The 19441-nt window shown below is 47.2% G+C and overlaps 1 protein-coding gene and 1 long non-coding RNA gene across 3 annotated transcripts; one reads left to right on the plus strand and one right to left on the minus strand.

Annotated features, from left to right (window-relative positions):
• Positions 1-364: 364 nt before the first annotated feature.
• Positions 365-17608, plus strand: DDX27 (DEAD-box helicase 27). 2 transcript variants are annotated; one of them, XM_070801858.1, is made up of 21 exons: positions 365-522; positions 1779-1925; positions 3916-3975; positions 4228-4393; positions 5285-5331; positions 5454-5540; positions 6232-6337; positions 7146-7319; positions 7985-8135; positions 8841-8940; positions 9059-9200; positions 9927-10203; positions 11453-11534; positions 11647-11824; positions 13403-13509; positions 13679-13781; positions 15104-15198; positions 15295-15418; positions 16178-16265; positions 17236-17310; positions 17445-17608. In XM_070801858.1, the coding sequence occupies exons 1-21, from the start codon at positions 430-432 to the stop codon at positions 17461-17463; spliced, it is 2421 nt and encodes an 806-aa protein (XP_070657959.1). In that variant the 5' UTR covers positions 365-429; the 3' UTR covers positions 17464-17608. The 2 variants fall into 2 exon arrangements, with proteins under 2 accessions (XP_070657959.1, XP_019828118.2); XM_019972559.2 differs by having other exon boundaries at positions 10050-10203.
• LOC109567531 (uncharacterized) lies at positions 13891-15190 on the minus strand. Its single transcript, XR_002182070.2, has 2 exons — positions 15074-15190; positions 13891-14125 (listed from the first exon to the last, which is right to left on the minus strand). It is a non-coding gene; the product is annotated as an uncharacterized lncRNA (long non-coding RNA).
• Positions 17609-19441: the final 1833 nt, after the last annotated feature.

Genomic DNA, 19441 nt, shown 5'->3' on the forward strand with positions numbered 1-19441 from the left:
CTGAGCGACCGAACTGATGAAAATAAATGTTTATTGTGGGAAAAAAAAAATCTAAGACGAAAATAAAAATCACCTATGAATTCTACCACCCAGAGACAATCACTAGTAACTTTTTACTGTATTTTTCTTTCACAATTCTTTGTACAGATATATATGGGGCTTATCCACGCATCTCTGTAGACTTCCTCCTCACACACGCCTCCAACCACCCCACCGTTTTCCAAGCACCAACAAAACAGAATTTAACGATTCTTCATTTCGTCACGCAAAGCACGCATGCGCGCTCCCAGAGGGTGGGGGGGCGCCGGCGGAGGAGGGCGCCGAGGGGAAGTGACGTCAGCACGTTCGCAGTGACGACGCGAGGGGCGCGGAAGTGTGCGAGTCGGCCGGCGCGCCGCGCTGCTTTCCGGAAGTGGCTGCCGAGGCACCATGCTCTCGGAGCTGGGCTTCATCCGGACCATAGGCGAAGATGAGGACGTGCAGGTGGAGCCGGAGACTGACTCTGAGGACGAGGAGGAGGAGGTACTGGCCGATCGGGGTGGCAGCGCGGCGGCAGGCAGTCGCTGTCCTTGACTGCTTCCCTTCTCCGCCGTGCCTCAGGTCCCTGCCCCCAGGTCCTCGGTATCCTCTGCCCGGCTGCCAAGTGTCCCTGGGCCTCACCTGGACCCCCGGTGGTTGCCACTAGCCTTTCCTCACCTGTGCCCGTGCCATTCTGTGTCGCCTTGGTGAGCTCCGTACCCATTCACTGAACTGAAGTTTAATCCAGGCCTGTGTCATACAGATCCAGAGACGGAGTCAGTCCTGGTTTCTTATTCAAGGAGCCGTGTTATCCATGCATTCATTAAGTCAGTACTGATTGAACTGATTTACGTGTGCGACACCTAGTGTTGAGCATCCAGGGCATATCGGTGAACAGAGTAGACAAGGAAACCGCTCTCCTGAAGCTTATGTTGCTTGGGGAGTTAAGAGACTTAAGCAGGATGGCGATTAAAAAGGCATAGGTGTCCTGGAAAGGTGCTCACCCTTTAAAGATCCAGCTCAAGTATTTCCCCCTCTGTGGCCTCATCTGCTTACTGACACCTCCGTTTGGGGGTCCCTTGGCCTCTAAGGGTTCAGTTTTTTCAAAACTGAACTCTTGGGTCTCCCTCACCCTGCCAACCTGCTCCATCTCACACCAGAAACCCTGCAGTCATGCAGCTTCCTTCTCCTCTCTCCCCTCCAATGCTCTGTAGGCTACCTTGGAAATCTCTCTTCAGCGACTTCTGGGCTCAGTCCACACTGCTTCCACCCTAGTCCAGCCCACTACCATCGTGTACCTGGTTACCTACAGTCTTAATATACCTGGTCTCTAGCTGTTTCTCTCGCCTCCCTCTTCCCCCACAGTGTATTTTCCACTTAGCAGCCAGAATGATCTTTTCACTTCGTGAATGGAAAACTGTCATAGAAAAGTTATCGCTTACATGTGGAATCTAAAATATGACACAAATATAGAGAGCAGACTTGTTGCAGGGGAGGGACGGATTAGGAATTTGGGATTAGCTGATGCAAACTATTATATATATAAGATGGAGAAGCAACAAGGTCCTTCTGTATAGCACAGGGATCTTTAGTTGCTGCATCTGGGATCTAGTTCCCTGACCAGGGATTGAACCCGGGTCCCCTGCATGGGGAGGGTGGGGTCTTAGCCACTGGACCACCAAGGAAGTCCCTCATTTCCTTCTTCTCTTTCTGGTGTTCTTTCATCTTAGTCCCATAGTCATCCTTCTTCCTCTTCCCAGGGGCCCATTGTGCTGGGCAGAAAGCAGAAAGCCTTACAAAAGAACCGCAGCGCTGATTTCAACCCTGACTTTGTTTTCACTGAGAAGGAGGGAATGTACGATGGCAGCTGGGCCATGGCTGATGTCCTAAGCCAGCTGAAGAAGAAGGTGAGATTGACAGTGATAGGCAGTTCCAGGCCGAGAATCGGACACAGTTAAGGTTGGACACTGGGTTTCAGGATCCAGTGTTGTAGGAATACCAAATGTCACATATAAATTGCTTGACTAAAAAATGGACATAGCTGTGTTAAAATGGTCTCTTTTCTAGATGTTCATTCCTCTAGAAAGAAACCTTTTTAATGTCAGTTTATTACAAAGAACAGTCCAGCGGATTTCCTTGGTAGTGGGGTTTCTGAAGGCTTGATGCAGTCCCCAGAGACTGTTACTCTCTGTCACTTGTCAGGTGATCTCAGGTGACTTTAGTGTTTAGGATTCCTGGTTCCCACACATCACAGGCAAAACCACCACAAATGTTGTTGTCATCTGCTTATTTGCCAAAATCCTGTGCTTTCCTTTGAATGTGGTTATTAACAAGCTAGAAGATGCTTGAAAGTTTTTTCCATTTCATGTGCTTCAGAGAGAATTATTGCCTGCTCAGAGCAGTTTAATCCAGACTGCTGGTCTGCCAGGAGAAATATCAGTAACCTCAGATATGCAGATGACACCACCCTTGTGGCAGAAAATGAAGAAGAACTAAAGAGCCTCTTGAAAGTGAAAGAGGAGAGGGAAAAAATTGGCTTAAAACTCTACATTCAGAAGACTAAGATCCTGGCATCCAGTCTCATCACTTCATGGGAAATAGATGGGGAAACAATGGAAATAGTGCCAGACTTTATTTTTTTGGGCTCCAAAATCACTGCAGACGGCAACTGCAGCCATGAAATTAAAAGACACTTGCTCCTTGGAAGAAAAGTTATGACCAACTTAGATAGCATATTAAAAAGCAGAGACACTACTTTGCCAACAAAGGTCCGTCTAGTCAAAGCTATGGTTTTTCCAGTAGTCAGGTATGGATGTGAGAGTTGGACTATAAAGAAACCTGAGTGCCAAGGAATTGATGCTTTTGAACTGTGGTGTTGGAGAAGACTCTTGAGAGTCCCTTGGACTGTAAGGAGATCCAACCAGTCCATCCTAAAGGAAATCAGTCCTGAATATTCGTTGGAAGGGCCGATGTTAAAGCTGGAACTCCAATACTTTGGCCTCCTGATGTGAAGAACTGACTGGAAAAGACCCTGATGCTGGGTAAGATTGAAGGTGTGAGGAGAAGGGGACAACAGAGATGAGATGGTTGGATGGCATCACTGACTCGATGGACATGGGTTTGAGTAAACTCCGGGAGTTGGTGATGGACAGGGAGGCCTGGCATGCTGCAGTCCGTGGGGTCACAGAGTCAGACGTGACTGAGTAAATGAACTGAACTGAACTGCTGGTCCTTGTTCTGACTGAAATGAAACAGCATTGCCTTTTCAAAGTCATCTTGGAAGGATTTTTTTTTCTTTTCATATGAAATTCATGTAATTGAAGACTTACATTCTTAAGTCTTATAGAGCTTACATTCTAGCAGGATAGAAAATAACTAGACAAATAATTAAACAGTTAATTGTGGTTATGGTAAGTACCATAGCAGTTTAAGGTGCTTTGAGCGTGCAGAAGGGGGGCCTGCCATTACTTACTCTTTCTAGAGTTTTAGCAGTACCCATCATTCCCTGAATTTGCTCAGATTTCAATATTTTATTTGATAGGCTAAATTATGTTCAATCGGCAAGGGGGAAAGTTTTTTCCAAGTAGCATTCATTCAGATATGATGTGACATCTCTTGGTAATTGTATCATTCTGAATAGTCAACACTTTCTAGAATGTGGATGTCCTTATTGGTTCCAGGTAATTTAAAGGTATTTTTTAAACAAACAGACCATTTATTTAATGTTTTTTTGTTTGCTTGTTTGCCTTATTGTGAGTAATCTAGATTGATCAATCTGTCCAAGGACAGACGAGCTTTTTCTATACTGAACATCTCAGAACCAACCCTCAGAAGATGCTTGCTTTGTCTCTTTCCCGTATGTATGTTTCTTTTTCATCTCTTCATTTTTATTTGTAGAGGGCTGCCACAACATTAGATGAGAAGATTGAGAAAGTTCGAAAGAAAAGGAAAACAGAGGTGAGTAAGCAAAGCATCACTTCTCTTTGTTGGTCAGCCTTGAGCGTTGCTCTCAGAACAACCCTCCTGTTTCTCATTGAGCCTAGGTCGCAGTGCAGCTGGTCCAGGCAGGCTTTCTCTGCGTGTCTGTGGTTAATACTCACTCAGAGTCCACATAGCGTTCTCCCAGGGTGGCGAGCATAACATTGTTCATAGGTTCTTGATTGCCTAAAATGTGTAGTCGTCTTGCTTTATTACAGTTTCTTTTTCTAGGATAAAGAAGCCAAGTCTGGAAAGTCAGAGAAGGAGAAAGAAGCAAAGGAGGGCTCTGAACCAGAGGAGGAGGAAGACCTTGAAAGAAAAGATGTAGAAGCCTCAGAAGATGAAGAATCAGAGACTGACTACTCATCAGCTGATGAGAACATCCTCACCAAGGCAGGTAGGTGATGCTGTGAGAAGCAGGGACAGGAAACCAGAGTGTTCGTCTTGACTTCTGTAGATTATTTTATGCCCTTCTGCACAGTTAAATTTAAGATGTCTCCATGTTGAACTCCTTTCTTTTAGCTTCTCTTTTCCTTGGGATTTTATTAGGGCTGTTGTACTTCGTAGACTGAGTTCAGTCTTTCTTTTTTTTCCCTCTTGGCTCATGCCATGAGGTATGTGGGATCTTTCCTGACCAGAGATTGAACCTGAGCCCCCTGGATTGCAAGTGCAATCTTTTTTTTTTTTTTTTTAATTAATTATTTTAGGGGGGTGGAGCTCAAAGTCTTAATCCCTGGACCACCAGGGAAATCTTTTTTTCTTTTTTTTTTTTTTGGCCATGCTACATGGCTGGCAGGATCTTAGTTCTCTTGAGTAGAGATCAAACCCAGGCCCCAGTGAAAGCCGTGAGTTCTAACCACTGGACTGCCAAGGAGGTCCCAAGCTCACTCTTTTCCTCATCTCCAGCCCCACACAGCAATTGGCACTTCTGTGACTCAAACTTATTTGGGGTGATGGGTCTCCCACCTCAGATGAGTCCACCCACGTAGTAGCTGCTCCATGAATAACTTCTTGCAGAAATGAAGTTCAGAGCTAAAGCATTATTACACAGCACAGTGACTGGGAGTCTGGTCTCTGGAACATGGTAAGCTTCCTTCGTCTGAGTGACTTACCTTCCCAGCCGCACAGCCTCCTCTTCTGTGAGGTGACGCTGGTGACAGCAGCTCCCCCAGGTCGTGGTGTGGCTTCAGTGAGGTGTCTGTCCAGGTAATGCACTTAGGACAGTGTCTAGCTGACTGAGTGCTCAGGAGGTGTGAGCCCTGATTATTTGCTCTCTTTTTCTCCATAGATACACTCAAAATAAAGGAGCGGAAGAAGAAAAAGAAGAAAGGACAGGTGAGCATGGGCTTGGACAACCGTATGGAGCTTATTTTACAACCTGAAAGGATTTTCAGGTCATTTAGTTTTCTTAGGCCCCTTTTGCTGAATTCTCTTTGTCTTTTGATTTTCTGGTGTAGGAAGCAGGAGGATTTTTTGAAGATGCATCTCAGTACGATGAAAACCTCTCATTCCAGGACATGAACCTTTCCCGCCCTCTGCTGAAGGTAGTGGCTACTTTCGTCAACCATGGGATTCTTGCAGTTGCCCCGTAACTGGGCTCTCTGCCCTAAGCTGGGTTGGTGGCCTCCCTGAACTGCGTTGTCCACACAGCTGCTGGAGAGCCTGCTCTTGCGAGGTTTCCCCTGCTGGCCTGTGCGTACGGCCCTGCCCCTTCTGGTCCCCTCTGATGAGGCTTCCCAGCAGCCGTTCTGCTCTGGCCACGCTGGCCTCCTCGCTGACCCTCACACAGGTCAGGCATCTTCTTCCTCAAGGCCTTTGCACTTGGTGTTCCCACTGCCTGGAAGATGGTTCCAAAAACCTGGTTGGGCTGCTCTTCGCTTCTCTCAGGGTTCTCCTCAGTATACCCTGGCCACCTTCCTGGAAATCGCTCTCATCCCTTCCCTGCCGCCCTCCCTAGCCTGCTCAACTGCTGTGGTTTTCCCCACAGCTTTTCTCTTCACATCACAGCTGTTTGGTTTTGGCCTGTTTTTTTCTCACAGACTCCAAGATTCCTAAGGGCAGGGTTGTTTCTTTTGTTGCCTGCTCTGTGCTCAGTGCCTGGAATATCGACATATACATACACACACCAGACGGACTGAATGATGGGAAGGGACTGAAACCCGATGGAAACCTGCCTTGTTAGTTTGACGCTCAGACCCCCTCCCCCTCCTGTCTGGTCCCACCTTCTCTCTTCAGGCCATCACAGCCATGGGCTTCAAGCAGCCCACCCCCATCCAGAAGGCGTGCATACCTGTGGGGCTGCTGGGGAAGGACATCTGTGCCTGCGCAGCCACGGGGACAGGTACCGAGGACAGGGAGCTGGGGTGGCGGCGGGGGGACGGCAGGAGGAGGACGCATAACGGAGCAGAGGCTCAGGGCTGGCTGACTACAAGGCTGCTTTGCTAAATACGCAGACACACATTTTAATGCAACGACACTATGTATTCTGTATAGTAACTTCCCTTCTAAGTAATGCTTATATATATCTTCTCTTTCTTTAAATGCTCTCTACTTTTTTTAAATAGGGTAGTCACAGGTTACAGGTTTTAGGGGCTCTATCAGGGTGTCTCTGTGACCATGACCTCTTGGCACTCCCGTGATAGGCCCCTGTCATTGGAATAAAGATTTTATAGAAGGGATATTTATCACAACATTGTGGACTAGTGCAGTTAATCATACAGTCATGTCATAGAGAAGAAATAATCATGTAATAGAACACGATGTACTCATTTAAAAGTAGAGTACATAAAGAAATGGGAAAATATATATATAAAGGGAAGTTACTAAACAGTATATAGTATTATTGCATTAAAGTGTATATTTTTATATATTTCTGTCCATTAATAAAAAGTGATTGGTAATATAGTTTTGTTAATGCTTACCTCTGGTTGGCTGAACTGTGGATGATTTAAAAAATTTTTTTTTTGTATTTCCCAGATGTTTTACATTAACCATGTGATTTTAAAACCAGAGAGAAAGTTTTATGAAAACTCAGTTCCCTCACTTCCCTCTGAGCAGATGTGCAGGCTCTCTGTATGCAGGTGAACACCTGGGCCTGTGAGTGTTTCACACCCTTCTGCTTATTGTGCTCCTGCTGCGCTTCCCTCCAGGTAAAACGGCAGCTTTTGCCCTGCCGGTCTTGGAGCGCCTGATCTACAAACCCCGCCAGGCTCCAGTGACCCGCGTGCTGGTGCTGGTTCCCACCCGAGAACTGGGCATCCAGGTGCACTCCGTCACCAAGCAGCTGGCCCAGTTCTGCAGCATCACCACCTGCCTGGCTGTGGGTGAGTGTCTGGCTAAGGGCCGTTTGCCCCTGGAAGGCTGACACGGGAAGAATGGATGTGTGCCACCGTGAAGGATGACTGGTGTAGGAAAACCTTCATGGGGCTGATGATGTTTCCACAGTAGAGAGTGAGGGGGACGGGGAGGGAGGAACCTTGCAAAATGGAACTTCAGAATACTGAGAACACTTTTTTTCTTGGTACTCAACAAATTTAGGATATAATTTTTGTCTTGCATGAATACTGAATCAAATATTAATTGGAGCAGGCTTTTTCTGATGACGTTATATGATAGTCACTCAGTCTTCATTTTACCCTTTATGCGGTAGGAAGTCACAGGTGATTTAGAAAGATTATCGGTTTCACAGCTGCATCTCTCAGTCCTTGGATGGTTGACTCGTTCTATTCTGTGGCTCCTTTTATTCCGCAGTGCCTTTGTGTCGTCCTCTTTTTTTGATTTTTGCATTTAGTACAGTTGGAGTTAACTAACCCATCTCTCCCAGTGTCCTGTAAAATCCATGCGGGTGGGGCCTCCGCTGGCCTTGTCCTCTGCCTTTTGCTCTGCATTTGCCGTGAGACCTGGCGGGTGGCAGGGCTCAGTCCTTCCAGGTAGCGAGTCCTTACGGTAATGACTCGGCTGCCCACCTGGTGGGCTCTGCTCTTTGCAGGTGGCCTGGACGTGAAGTCTCAGGAAGCAGCGCTTCGGGCAGCGCCTGACATCCTCATCGCCACCCCAGGCCGGCTCATCGATCACCTCCACAACTGCCCTTCCTTCCACCTGAGCAGCATCGAGGTGCTCATCTTGGATGAGGCTGACAGGTACACCTGAAATGCTGGGGTCCCCAGGGCCCCACCCCTGGATGGGAACCTGCACTCCACATGGTCCTACGTAGCTCTCACCAGTTTAGCTGTCAGGTTCACGCCTTTGTCCATCTTCGCCCAGATTATCCGGCTCTCTTTCTCTCTGTGTAACGTGATGGTTAAGAGGGAAGGCAGGTCAGATTCTGGCTCTGTCACTTCCTGAGATTGGGAAGCAATTATGTAGATTCTCAAAGCAAATCCTTTTTGTTTGTAAGTGGGGGTTAAGTACCCAACCTCATGTTGTTGAGGATTCAAGGAGTAACCCCGGTAAAGTGCCAGTGTTTCTGGTGAGGATTCAGCCAGCAGCCTCGATTACCTGAATTTCTTAATGGTGATAATGACATTGTGTCTGTGTAGGGGAGAATCCTTGTCCTTAGGGAACGTGTGCTGAAATATTTAGGGGTCAGGTGTTGTGATACCTGCCACTGAAAAGCAAATGATTCCGCAAAAGGAAAAAAAAAGATTACGCAAATGTGGCCAGATGGTAATTCTTGGTGAATATTGGTAAAAGGATAAAGTAACACTTATAAAATAAGGAAATACGTGAGCCTGAAACGTAGCTAGGGATGATACGCAAACATCTCCTGTATGTTTTCTGTGCTTCGTCGATACAGACGCAGGCCCAGCCCATTTTGTTGACCTCTCCCCTCCCCTGTTGGCCAGGATGCTGGACGAGTACTTTGAGGAGCAGATGAAGGAGATCATCCGCATGTGCTCCCACCACCGCCAGACCATGCTTTTCTCAGCCACGATGACGGACGAGGTGGGCCGTGGGGAATGGAGAGACAGTACAGAGGCCCCTGGGCTGGGCTGGGCTGGGGCAGCATCTCCCTCCTGCCCTCTGGCAGACCAGTCAGCCTCTCTGTCTTTGTGGCTGGCAGGTGAAAGATCTGGCCTCTGTCTCCTTGAAGAATCCCATCCGGATATTTGTGAATAGCAACACGGATGTGGCCCCCTTCCTGCGGCAGGAGTTCATCCGGATCCGGCCTAACCGGGAAGGGGACCGGGAAGCCATCGTGGCAGGTGAAAGCCCGGGGTGGGACCGGGGAGGGTAGGGTGCTCAACTCCCCTGAGCTTCACACGGAAGGTTTGGTTTCTCCCGCGGCACCCCCTCCTCCATCCAGTCTTCCCCAGTCCCGTGCCTGGGCCTGCTGTCTGCTCCATACTTTAACCAGGGGTGCTTCCCCTTTCTCTTTCATCCCCTCACCTCCCTTCGACCATCCAGCCTTCCTTATGTCCTGCTGAACTCCTGGACACCTCCTCCAGCGGTCCCTCTGGCTCTTCTCCTGGGCCACTACTGCGTCGCCTGGCTTGTTGCAGCAGCCTCTTACCTGGCTCTCTGCTTCCACTCTGTCTCTTCTCCACACTGCAGACCATTAAAGAGGATCATTAACAAACAAGCATTCACCCCGTTCCTTCGCTGTTGAATCCCTCTGCCATCTCTCATCGCTCTTAGACTGAAATCCACGCTCCCTAGCAAGTCCTGTAAAATCCTCTGGACCTGCCCCTGCTTTCCTGGCCTTGGAGCCTTAGCTCATGGTTTTCTAGCCATACCCGCTTGCTTTCGCTTTCACAAACCCATCGAGCTTTTGTGTTTGACTGAACCTTTACATTTGCTCTTGATCCTCTGCCTGGAATCCTCCCCTAGATTGTCTCGTAGATGAGCCTGTCCCATACTTCAGCCTAACGTCACCTCTTCAGAGAGGCCAGCCCTGAAGCGGTGCTGGCTTCCCTGCTTCTGTCCTGCAGTGGAAGCTCCACACGGCGGGGCCCTCACTTGTTTTGGCGGCCCCAGGCACAGCAGCCACACTGCGGGCGAGGAGCAGGACGTGCTTGGAGATGGCCACTGGCTCACTCTTGTCTCCCTGGCAGCTCTGTTGATGAGAACCTTCACTGACCATGTGATGCTGTTCACCCAGACCAAGAAGCAGGCCCACCGTATGCACATCCTTCTGGGGCTGATGGGGCTGCAGGTGGGCGAGCTCCATGGCAACCTGTCTCAGACGCAGCGGCTGGAGGCCCTCCGGTAAAGTCTCGGGGGCTGAGGCTCCCACGCATCCTTCAGAGAGGGCTGTCTTCATTCCAGAGGGGGAGTCCTCCCAGAGGTCATGGTAGTGTAATGGCAGGGCACTCAGCAGAGTTCCCCACATTCTGGCCTAACCATTGTAGGGTCATGTCTCAGACACATTCAGAACTTTGACTTTGTAGGAAATGATACCCTTGCCCCAGGGCTTAGAAACTGGGAGCTGCTGAGTGGGGTCACAGCAGGAAATTCCGACTCGGGAAGAAGCAGGTTCTGACCTCTGCAGCCTTTCCAGAGCAGTGGACGTCCCCAGGTCTGCTGGAGCGAGATCCTGAATCAAATCCATTCACTATTTCTTGAGTGTTTACTTTGCCAGACCCTGTGCTTTTCCATGTGATTTCTTAAGTCCCACAGAATGGGATCAACTTGGTAGGCAAGGAAGTACCCTTTAGAACACTCCACCTGTCCCTATTCATTATCATAGGCAGTTGAGAGTTTGTTTTTTTTTTAATTGCTTATTTGGCTGTGCTTAGTTATGTTTATAGAGAAGGCAGTGGCACCCCACTCCAGTACTCTTGCCTGGAAAATCCCATGGGCGGAGGAGCCTGGTAGGCTGCAGTCCATGGAGTTGCTGAGAGTTGGACACGACTGAGCGACTTCACTTTCACTTTTCACTTTCATGCATTGGAGAAGGAAATGGCAACCCACTCCAGTGTTCTTGCCTGGAGAATCCCAGGGACAGGGGAGCCTGGTGGGCTGCCGTCTCTGGGGTCGCACGGAGTTGGACATGACTGAAGTGACTTAGCAGCAGCAGCAGCAGTATGTTTAACTGCAGCATGTGGGATCTAGTTCCCTGACCAGGGATTGAACCTGGGCCCCCTGCACTGGGAGTTCAGAGTCTTAGCCATCAGACCATAAGGGAAGCCCGAGAGTTGTTTCTTAAAGGCTGCTTTGAATGCTGAGACATTTGCGTGTGCTGCTTTTTATAGTCTAGCTCTGTGGTTCCCGAGCTTCCACATTCATAGGAATTTCTGTTTAAAGTTGGATCCACAAAACTACGTTTGCTGTATGTTGTGGGATGTTTGGGGGGCACATAAGTGTTGTTAGACTGACATTTAGGACCCGTCCCCACCGTGACGGTCTGTACTCTGCTGCTTGACTCCAGAAGGGTTTGTGTTCTTGCTGTGGGTTCAGGCTCCTGCAGAGCGTTGGGGTCGAATATTCAGAGGAACGTGTTTGTGGCTGTTTGTAGGCGCTTTAAAGACGAACAGATTGACATCCTCGTGGCCACCGACGTAGCAGCCCGTGGACTGGACATCGAGGGGGTCAAAACGGTGAGCAGGCTTCCCTTTGCTTGAGCTTCCGGTGGGGATCCTTCTGCCTCCTTGTGCCCTCCTCTCCCTGCCAGCTCCCAGACCTGACTGATGCTCAGCTTTGGCCTTCCAGGTAATCAACTTCACCATGCCCAACACCATTAAGCATTACGTCCACCGGGTGGGGCGCACAGCTCGTGCCGGCCGGGCCGGGCGCTCGGTCTCTCTGGTAGGGGAAGAGGAGCGGAAGATGCTGAAGGAAATTGTCAAGGCCGCCAAGGCCCCCGTGAAGGCCCGCATTCTGCCCCAGGGTGAGCAGGCATCAGTGTAGCAGCCCAGGATGGCTTGGGGTGGGGCACGGGGCGGGCAGGGTCCTCAATCAGACCCAGGAGGGCGGGGCAGGGGACAGAAGGTGATGGGTAAGAGCAGGTGCTTTGCTGTTAGGAGCCAGATCAGTATCCCAGCTCTGCCACTTCGTTGTTGAGGAGTCTTGGGCAGGACTGTGTGTGAGAGGGAGTGAGGAAAGGCTTGTGCCCCAAGTGTTTACTCACAGGATTTGTCAGCCTTTGGGAAGAGAAGGCTTCTTCTTAAGGTGCCACCCCTATTAACCCTTCCTCCCTTCTTCTTCCAGAGAGTGAGGAGGAAGTCAGTACTCATTCTTTTTGGATAGTTTTCATTCTTTTTGTTGTTCTCATCTGTAAGGGTCATATAAAGTGCATCCTTACAAAAATTTTTTTTTTAAGTTACAAAAATAATATGTATTCAGTGTTGGAAAAAAGTAAATCAAATAAGAGTAAAATGTGATTGTAGGAACTTCCCCTGCAGTCCAGGCTTCCCAGGTGGCTTAGTGGTAAAGAATCTGCCTGCGATGCAGGAGACGCATGTTCCATCCTTGTGTCGGGAAGATCCCCTGGAGGAGGGCACGGCTACCCACTCCAGTATTCTTGCCTGGAGAATTCCATGGATAGGGGAGCCTGGCAGGCTACAGTCCATGGATCACAAAGTCAGACGTGCCTGAAGTGACTGAACACGCGCACACCCCAGTGGTTCAGTTCTTAGGACTCTGCCTTCCAAGGCAGGGGCTATGAGTTTGATCCCTGGTCAGGGAGCTAACATCCCACATGCATTGCAGCCAAAAGCCAAAATATAAAACAGAAGCAAGATTGTAGCAGATTCAATAGACCTTAAAAATAGTCCACATAAAAAAAAAAAATCTTTAAAAAATGTAATTGCATATGAAAGAGCTTACTGCTTGTAGCATTTGAGGTACATCTTTTCAGACCTTTTTTCCCATTCATGGGTCTTTTTCTTTCCCTTTCATTTAAAATTTTTTTCATTTGATTCATTCAGTCTATTGCTCTTTATTGTATTCTAGGTATTGGGGATAGAGCAGGAAACAAAGCAGCTGACTTTGATGAGAAAGAGGCACAATAAATAAGTCAATAGTAGATGTGATTGAGAACAACAGGAGAAGTGACTATTTTTGAAAAGCTATTGGGAAAGGACTCTGAACAGATGGCATTTGAGCTGAGTCCTGGATGATAAGAATGAGGTGGGGGTGGTCTGGGGACAGCTTGTGCTGAGCAGAGAAAACCAGGGCAAAGACTCAGAGACAGGAACACACTTGGTGTGTGAGTAGAAGAGGAGGGCCAGAGGCCCAGAGCCTGTGAGCAAGCAGTAGACAGAAGTCAGAGAGGTAGGAAGGGCCATGCTGAGAGTTCAGATTTTATTCCAGGAGTGTCAGAAAGCCTTTGGGGAGGTATTAGGCAGAGAAGCCACATATTAAAAAAAAAAACAGTTTTGTCACTAAATACCCACCCTGCATTATTTTAATCAGTTACACCATATTCATCTTTATTTTAAAATCTCTTTTGTTCTTTTCCCTTGAGACGTCATCCTCAAATTCCGGGATAAGATTGAGAAAATGGAGAAAGATGTGTATGCAGTTCTGCAGTTAGAGGCTGAGGAGAAAGAGATGCAGAAGTCGGAAGCCCAGGTGAGTCCACTCAGTGAGCAGACCACACAGCCCCTGCTGGTCTGCCTTCTGATGGGCTGTGTCTGCCAAACGTACCATCAGAATCCCAGGCATTTGCAGGCCGTGGCTTCCTGCAGTCGCCGTATTCTGTGTTATCAGACGTGGTTTCATCCTTCTGCTGTCCCCACAGATCAACACAGCACAGCGGCTCCTGGAGAAAGGGAAGGAGGCACCAAACCCTGAGCCTGAGAGGAGCTGGTTCCAGACCAAGGAAGAGAGGAAGAAGGAAAAAAGTATGTTGGGGAGGTTCCTCCAAAAGCTAAACGTGGAGTTGCCATCAGGCCCAGCAGTTCCACTCCTAGGTCTATGCCCTAAATAACTGAAAACAGGGACTCACACAGATGCTTGTATGCCAGTGTTTATTGAAGCATTATTCACAGTGGCCAAAGGGTGGAAACAGCCGTGTCCATCAGCAGATGAGTGGGTACACAAAACGCGGTATATGCGTACAGTGGGGTGTTCCTCAGCCGTCAGGAAGTTCTGGCACATGCTTCAAGGATGAACCTTGAAAACATGCTAAGTGAAATGGTCCAGACACGAAGGGACAAATCTTTATGATGCCATTTATATGAGGTACCTAGAGGCAAATCCATAGACACAGAACTTACTAGATGTTGTGGGCAAGGAGTTGCTCCTTAATGTTCCATTTGGGATGATGAAAGTTTTAAAAACAGATGATGGCAATGGTTGTACAATATTGTGTCATTAATGCTACTGAATTGTACATTAAAGAATGGTAAAATGGCAAAGTTTATATATATTTTGCCCCAATTAAAAAAAAAAGTTGGATATTTTTATATATATATATATATATATATTCCTTTCTCTCTCTCCCTTTTACAAACAAACAGATGAATTCACGTTGTTCTACACCTTGGTTTTCCACTTATTTGTCGTTTGGAGATCATTTTATATAGGCATAGACACAGCTGCCTTTTCTTTTTTTAATGACTGTTCTTCTCCATCATACGGGTGGATTATAGTTTATTACTTTTCCACTGAGGGACACTGAGATTGTTTCCTATCTTTTGCTATTATAAACAAGTGAATAGCTATCAAGATGTCTTTTCACAATTAAGCAAGCATATTTGATTTGCAAGGTAAGTTCCAGAAACTGAAATTGTATGTCAGAGGGTATGTGTATTTATTATTTTGTTAGGGGTTGCACAATTACCCTCCAAAGAGGTTGTACCAGGAATTTAAGAAACACTGCCTTTATGTGATGGGACCAAACATTAAGGTGTCTGTATATATGTTAAGTCTCTGTTGTAAATAGGGTTAAAACTGTATTGTGGGAAGGTATAGGGAATATGTCTTTCATAACAAGAGGCAAATAGATAATGAATGTCTCAAGTGGATTAATTAAGGAATAGTGGAATAAACATGTTATTTAGTGAGATGGAGGTAATCACCAGAAGAGGGAGTGGTTGGTTCTTCTCATTTTAAGCCCTTAAATGTATCACTTTAAAATATGTTTACTTACTGTGAGTTAAAAAACAAAACAAAACATTTTATAAAACAGTACCTGAAATTCCACGCTCTCTTCTCATCCTAGTTGCCAAGGCTCTGCAGGAGTTTGACTTAGCCTTAAGAGGAAAGAAGAAAAGGAAGAAGTTTATGAAGGAAGCCAAAAAAAAGGGGGAGATGACAGTGAGTGGCCTCCCTTTTGGAGGTGGATCCCTGCCTGGGGCCCTGGGTCAGGGCTGCCTCATCTGTTCTGTACATACACGTCATCCTTCTCCCCAGGCAGAGGAGAGATCCCAGTTCGAAATCCTCAAGGCACAGATGTTTGCGGAGCGGCTGGCCAAGAGGAACCGCAGAGCCAAGCGGGCCCGAGCAATGCCCGAGGAGGAGCCAGTGAGGGCTCCTGGTAGGTAGATGGGGAGCTTGAAGGCGCTGGTAGGAGGGATCTCCCTGAAACCTGTGCTTGTGGTCAGGGAGGAAATAGGAGGGATGATGATGACAAGGGCCCACATCTTTTGAGTACTGAGTATGTGCCTGCATGTACAGCTGTCCTTCATTGGCTCCAAGTGGTGAAGTGATCCCATGGTTAGTGGGGACAGCTAGGATTTGAACCCCGCTCTTTCTCATTCTTGGGCTTCCCTGGTGGCTCAGATGGTAAAGAATCCACCTGCAATGCAGGAGACCTAGGTTTGATCCCTGGGCCGGGAAGATTCCCTGAAGAAGGGTATGGCAGCCCACTCTAGTATTCTTGCCTGGAGAATCCCATGGACAGAGGAGCCTGGTGGGCTATAGTCCATGGGGCCGCAAACAGTCGGACGCTACTGACCAACTAACACTTTTTGTTTCTGGAGCCTAGATCTCTAGCAGCTGCTGTTGGAGGAGCGGGTCAGGGTAGAACGATGTGAAGACACTTTCATGTTTAGGGGTCCATTCTACCTTTGGAGTCCTTAAGCATCCTGTCGTCCCCCCCCCCCCCCCCGCCCCCCGACCACACACACACCTGGTAATTGATTCTTTTTCCCGTTTCTGCTGGGATCTGGTGTGTCACTTCCATGTCAATAAAACATCAAGCCAGAGCATCCACTAAAGTGGGAACCTTGAGCATAAGGGGATTTAGGAGCTTGAGACAAAGAAGCCTTATCTAACTCATTCTCTCTGTGTGCAGCAAAGAAGCAGAAGCAGGTGAAGAAATCAGTATTTGATGAAGAACTCACCAACACGAGCAAGAAGGCCCTGAAACAGTATCGAGCTGGGTAGGGTTTTAAGTCATCATGGAGCTCTTGGTTTTCTGATAAAAGCTGTGACTCTTCTCCCTTGTTCCCCACTCTTAATTCTCATATACCTACAGATTAATAATTTAGGCATACCTCATTTTATTGTACTTAGTGCAGCAACCCTGCCTTGTCAGATGGCTAGCGTTTTTTTATTTTTTAGTAATAGAGTTTTCTTATTTTTATTTAGTTTTTGTTTTTTGGCCACACCACGTGGCTTGCAGGATCTTAGATCCCTGACTAGGGATTGAAGCTAGGTCCCAGCAGTGAAAGCAACACGGCCTAATTACCGGACCACCAGGGTATTCCCAGCAATAGAATATTTTTAAATTAAGATATGAGCATTGTTTTTTAGACATAATGTTATTGCACAGTTTAAATAGATTCTAGTATAGTATATACGTTAACTGTTACATGCACTGGGAAACCAAAAAAAAAAAAAAAAAAAGAATCCAAACCCACAGTATCTTTGAGGTCTGCCTATATATAATTTCAAGGGCTCCCATCTACTCCCTCCCCGAGCCCATCTGTGGGTCCCAGGGTGAGAGTAAGTGAAGTGTGAGGGCCCTCCTGCCTTGGAGGTAAAATAGCACATTATGGTTTGGAAGTATAGCTTCTCTCAGGGGAGTAATAGAACAGAGGACTGTGGTGTGCTCTGGAACGTTTTGTTCCTCCCCACATCGTCTGGGCTGGGGTTGGCAGCTGGGTAGACTAAGTTACGCAAGCAGTTTTTTTATATACACAGGAAGGAAGGGCCTCTTCCAGTCTTGCTTTAGAGCTGGGCCCTGACTTTGATAAACCTGTTATCATCAGGTGGAAAAACACAGACTTAGAACCTCAGACCCTAAAGATGATGCATCTGCGTTGTGCTGCTGCTCCGTGTGAGAGCTGGTGGTGGGGATGGTGAGACACTGCCCGCTTGTCCACCATCCTGCCGTCTTCTCATTCACAGCCCCTCCTTTGAAGAAAGAAAAAAATTGGGCTTGCCCCACCAGAGACGAGGAGGAAACTTTAAATCTAAATCCAGGTAATGTTTACAGTTTTGGAGGGCCGGAGGCTACGAGTGGGGTTAGTGAATAAAGGTTTTCTGGGAAAGGAGCTTCTCCTTCCTGTCTGGGCTTGTGGGTTGGTATTTATTTACCCTGCTCATTTTCTTCATAGGTACAAAAGGAGGAAGTAGCCGTGGTGAGCTGAGGAAGTTCATCGGGCAGCTCTTAGATCTCTTCCTTCTGGGAAGTCATCCTGGCTTGGTCTCTCTTCTCTCTGTAAAAAACCTTCTTTAAAACTTTAATTTTGTCATTTGTACATTAAAGAAAGGAAAAGCTGGGGGTCTAAGCGTCCTTGTTAGCTAAGTTTCCTTTTAAGGCTCCTTTTTTGATTAGCTTTCACATAAAGAAAATACCAAATGCAGGAAGTATTTTGGGGAGCGTTGAAACCAGTCTAATTGTACATCTTTCTGTTTCTTCCCTCAGTAGCACAGTCTATGTCACCTACTAGCTTGGCACTGCCATATATACTTGGAACGTATCTCAGTGCTTGGAGAGGAGCTGATGTGGAGTAGAGAAACTCCTACTAGAGGTTCTCTTTCAAAGTCCTAGAGTGAAAATCTGCCGTTTATTGAGCCCCAACTGTGCACCAGGCATTCTGTGTACTGAGCACTGTCTCATTCAACTCACTACACTCCTATGAGGCAGGTACTATAATCCCCATTTTACAGATAAAGAAATGGAGGATTAGAAAGATGGAGTATCTTCCCAAAATTGTCCAGCTGGGAATTCAGGTTTTCGAAATCCGGGTGTACCTGGACCTATACCCCGACTCTTTACAATGATGTGGAAAATGGTACTGGAGAGATGGATGCTCAAAGCGAACAGAAAGAATACTAGATAAATTAACTTTTTGTTGTAAAAAACAGCCTGTACCCTTTAGAATGATGGTTCTTTTCCTTTTTTGAATCACAGTTCCCTTTGACAATTAGATGAAGCCAGGGGAAAATTGTGATTGTAGTTTGTCATATATAATTTCAAGTTATAATTAGTTATCCAGTAGCACATACCCTCAGTGTTAGATTATGATCAATGCTATTCATTTAGGCTTCACTTAAAAGTTGCCGACAGAGGGTCCCAGTTCAGTAAATAATGGCCCCCACACAAGATGGAGACCAGGCATTGAACCTGGACCCCATGGAGTGGAAGCGCAGTCTTAAACACTGGACCACCAGGAAAATCCCGGACTCAGCATTTTCACGTGATTACAGAAAGAACCCCAAGTTAGATTGTTAGGAAAGTGCACGTTTTAAAGGCTTCAGTTCAGTTCTGTCACTCAGTTGTGTCTGACTCTCTGCGACCCCATGAATCGCAGCACGTCAGGCCTCCCTGTCCATCACCAACTCCCGGAGTTCACTCAAACTCCCATCCATTGAGTTGGTGATGCCATCCAGCCATCTCATCCTCTGTCGTCCCCTTCTCCTCCTGCCCCCAATCCCTCCCAGCATCAGAGTCTTTTCCAATGAGTCAACTCTTCGGATGAGGTGGCCAAAGTATTGGAGTTTCAGCTTTAGCATCAGTCCTTCCAAAGAACACCCAGGGCTGATCTCCTTTAGAATGGACTGGTTGGATCTCCTTGCAGTCCAAGGGACTCTCAAGAGTCTTCTCCAACACCACAGTTCAAAAGCATCAATTCTTCGGCACTCAGCTTTCTTCACAGTCCAACTCTCACATCCATACATGACCACTGGAAAAACCATAGCCTTGACTAGACAGACTTTAGTTGGCAAAGTAATATCTCTGCTTTTCAATATGCTATCCAGGTTGGTCATAACCTTCCTTCCAAGGAGTAAGCGTCTTTTAATTTCATGGCTGCAATCACCATCTGTAGTGATTTTGGAGCCCCTAAAAATAAAGTCTGCCACTGTTTCCCCATCTATTTGCCATGAAGTGATGGGACCGGATGCCATGATCTTCGTTTTCTGAATGTTGAGCTTTAAGCCAACTTTTTCACTCTCCTCTTTCATCAAGAGGCTTTTTAGTTCCTCTTCACTTTCTGCCATAAGGGTGGTATCATCTGCATATCTGAGGTTATTGACATTTCTCCTGGCAATCTTGATCCCAGCTTGTGCTTCTTCCAGTCCAGCGTTTCTCATGATGTACTCTGCATAT

The sequence above is a fragment of the Bos indicus genome, chromosome 13, assembly GCF_029378745.1.
Source record: "Bos indicus isolate NIAB-ARS_2022 breed Sahiwal x Tharparkar chromosome 13, NIAB-ARS_B.indTharparkar_mat_pri_1.0, whole genome shotgun sequence".
Classification (NCBI taxonomy): domain Eukaryota; kingdom Metazoa; phylum Chordata; class Mammalia; order Artiodactyla; family Bovidae; genus Bos; species Bos indicus.

What these genes read in the sequence shown, in the direction of transcription:
- DDX27 (XM_070801858.1), top strand. Translation starts at nt 430, where the DNA reads ATGCTCTCGGAGCTGGGCTTCATCCGGACCATAGGCGAAGATGAGGAC. An exon ending in GAACATCCTCACCAAGGCAG is followed by an intron (nt 4,394 to 5,284) that starts GTAGGTGATGCT and finishes TTTTCTCCATAG; the next exon opens with ATACACTCAAAATAAAGGAG. An exon ending in CTGAAACAGTATCGAGCTGG is followed by an intron (nt 16,266 to 17,235) that starts GTAGGGTTTTAA and finishes TCTCATTCACAG; the next exon opens with CCCCTCCTTTGAAGAAAGAA.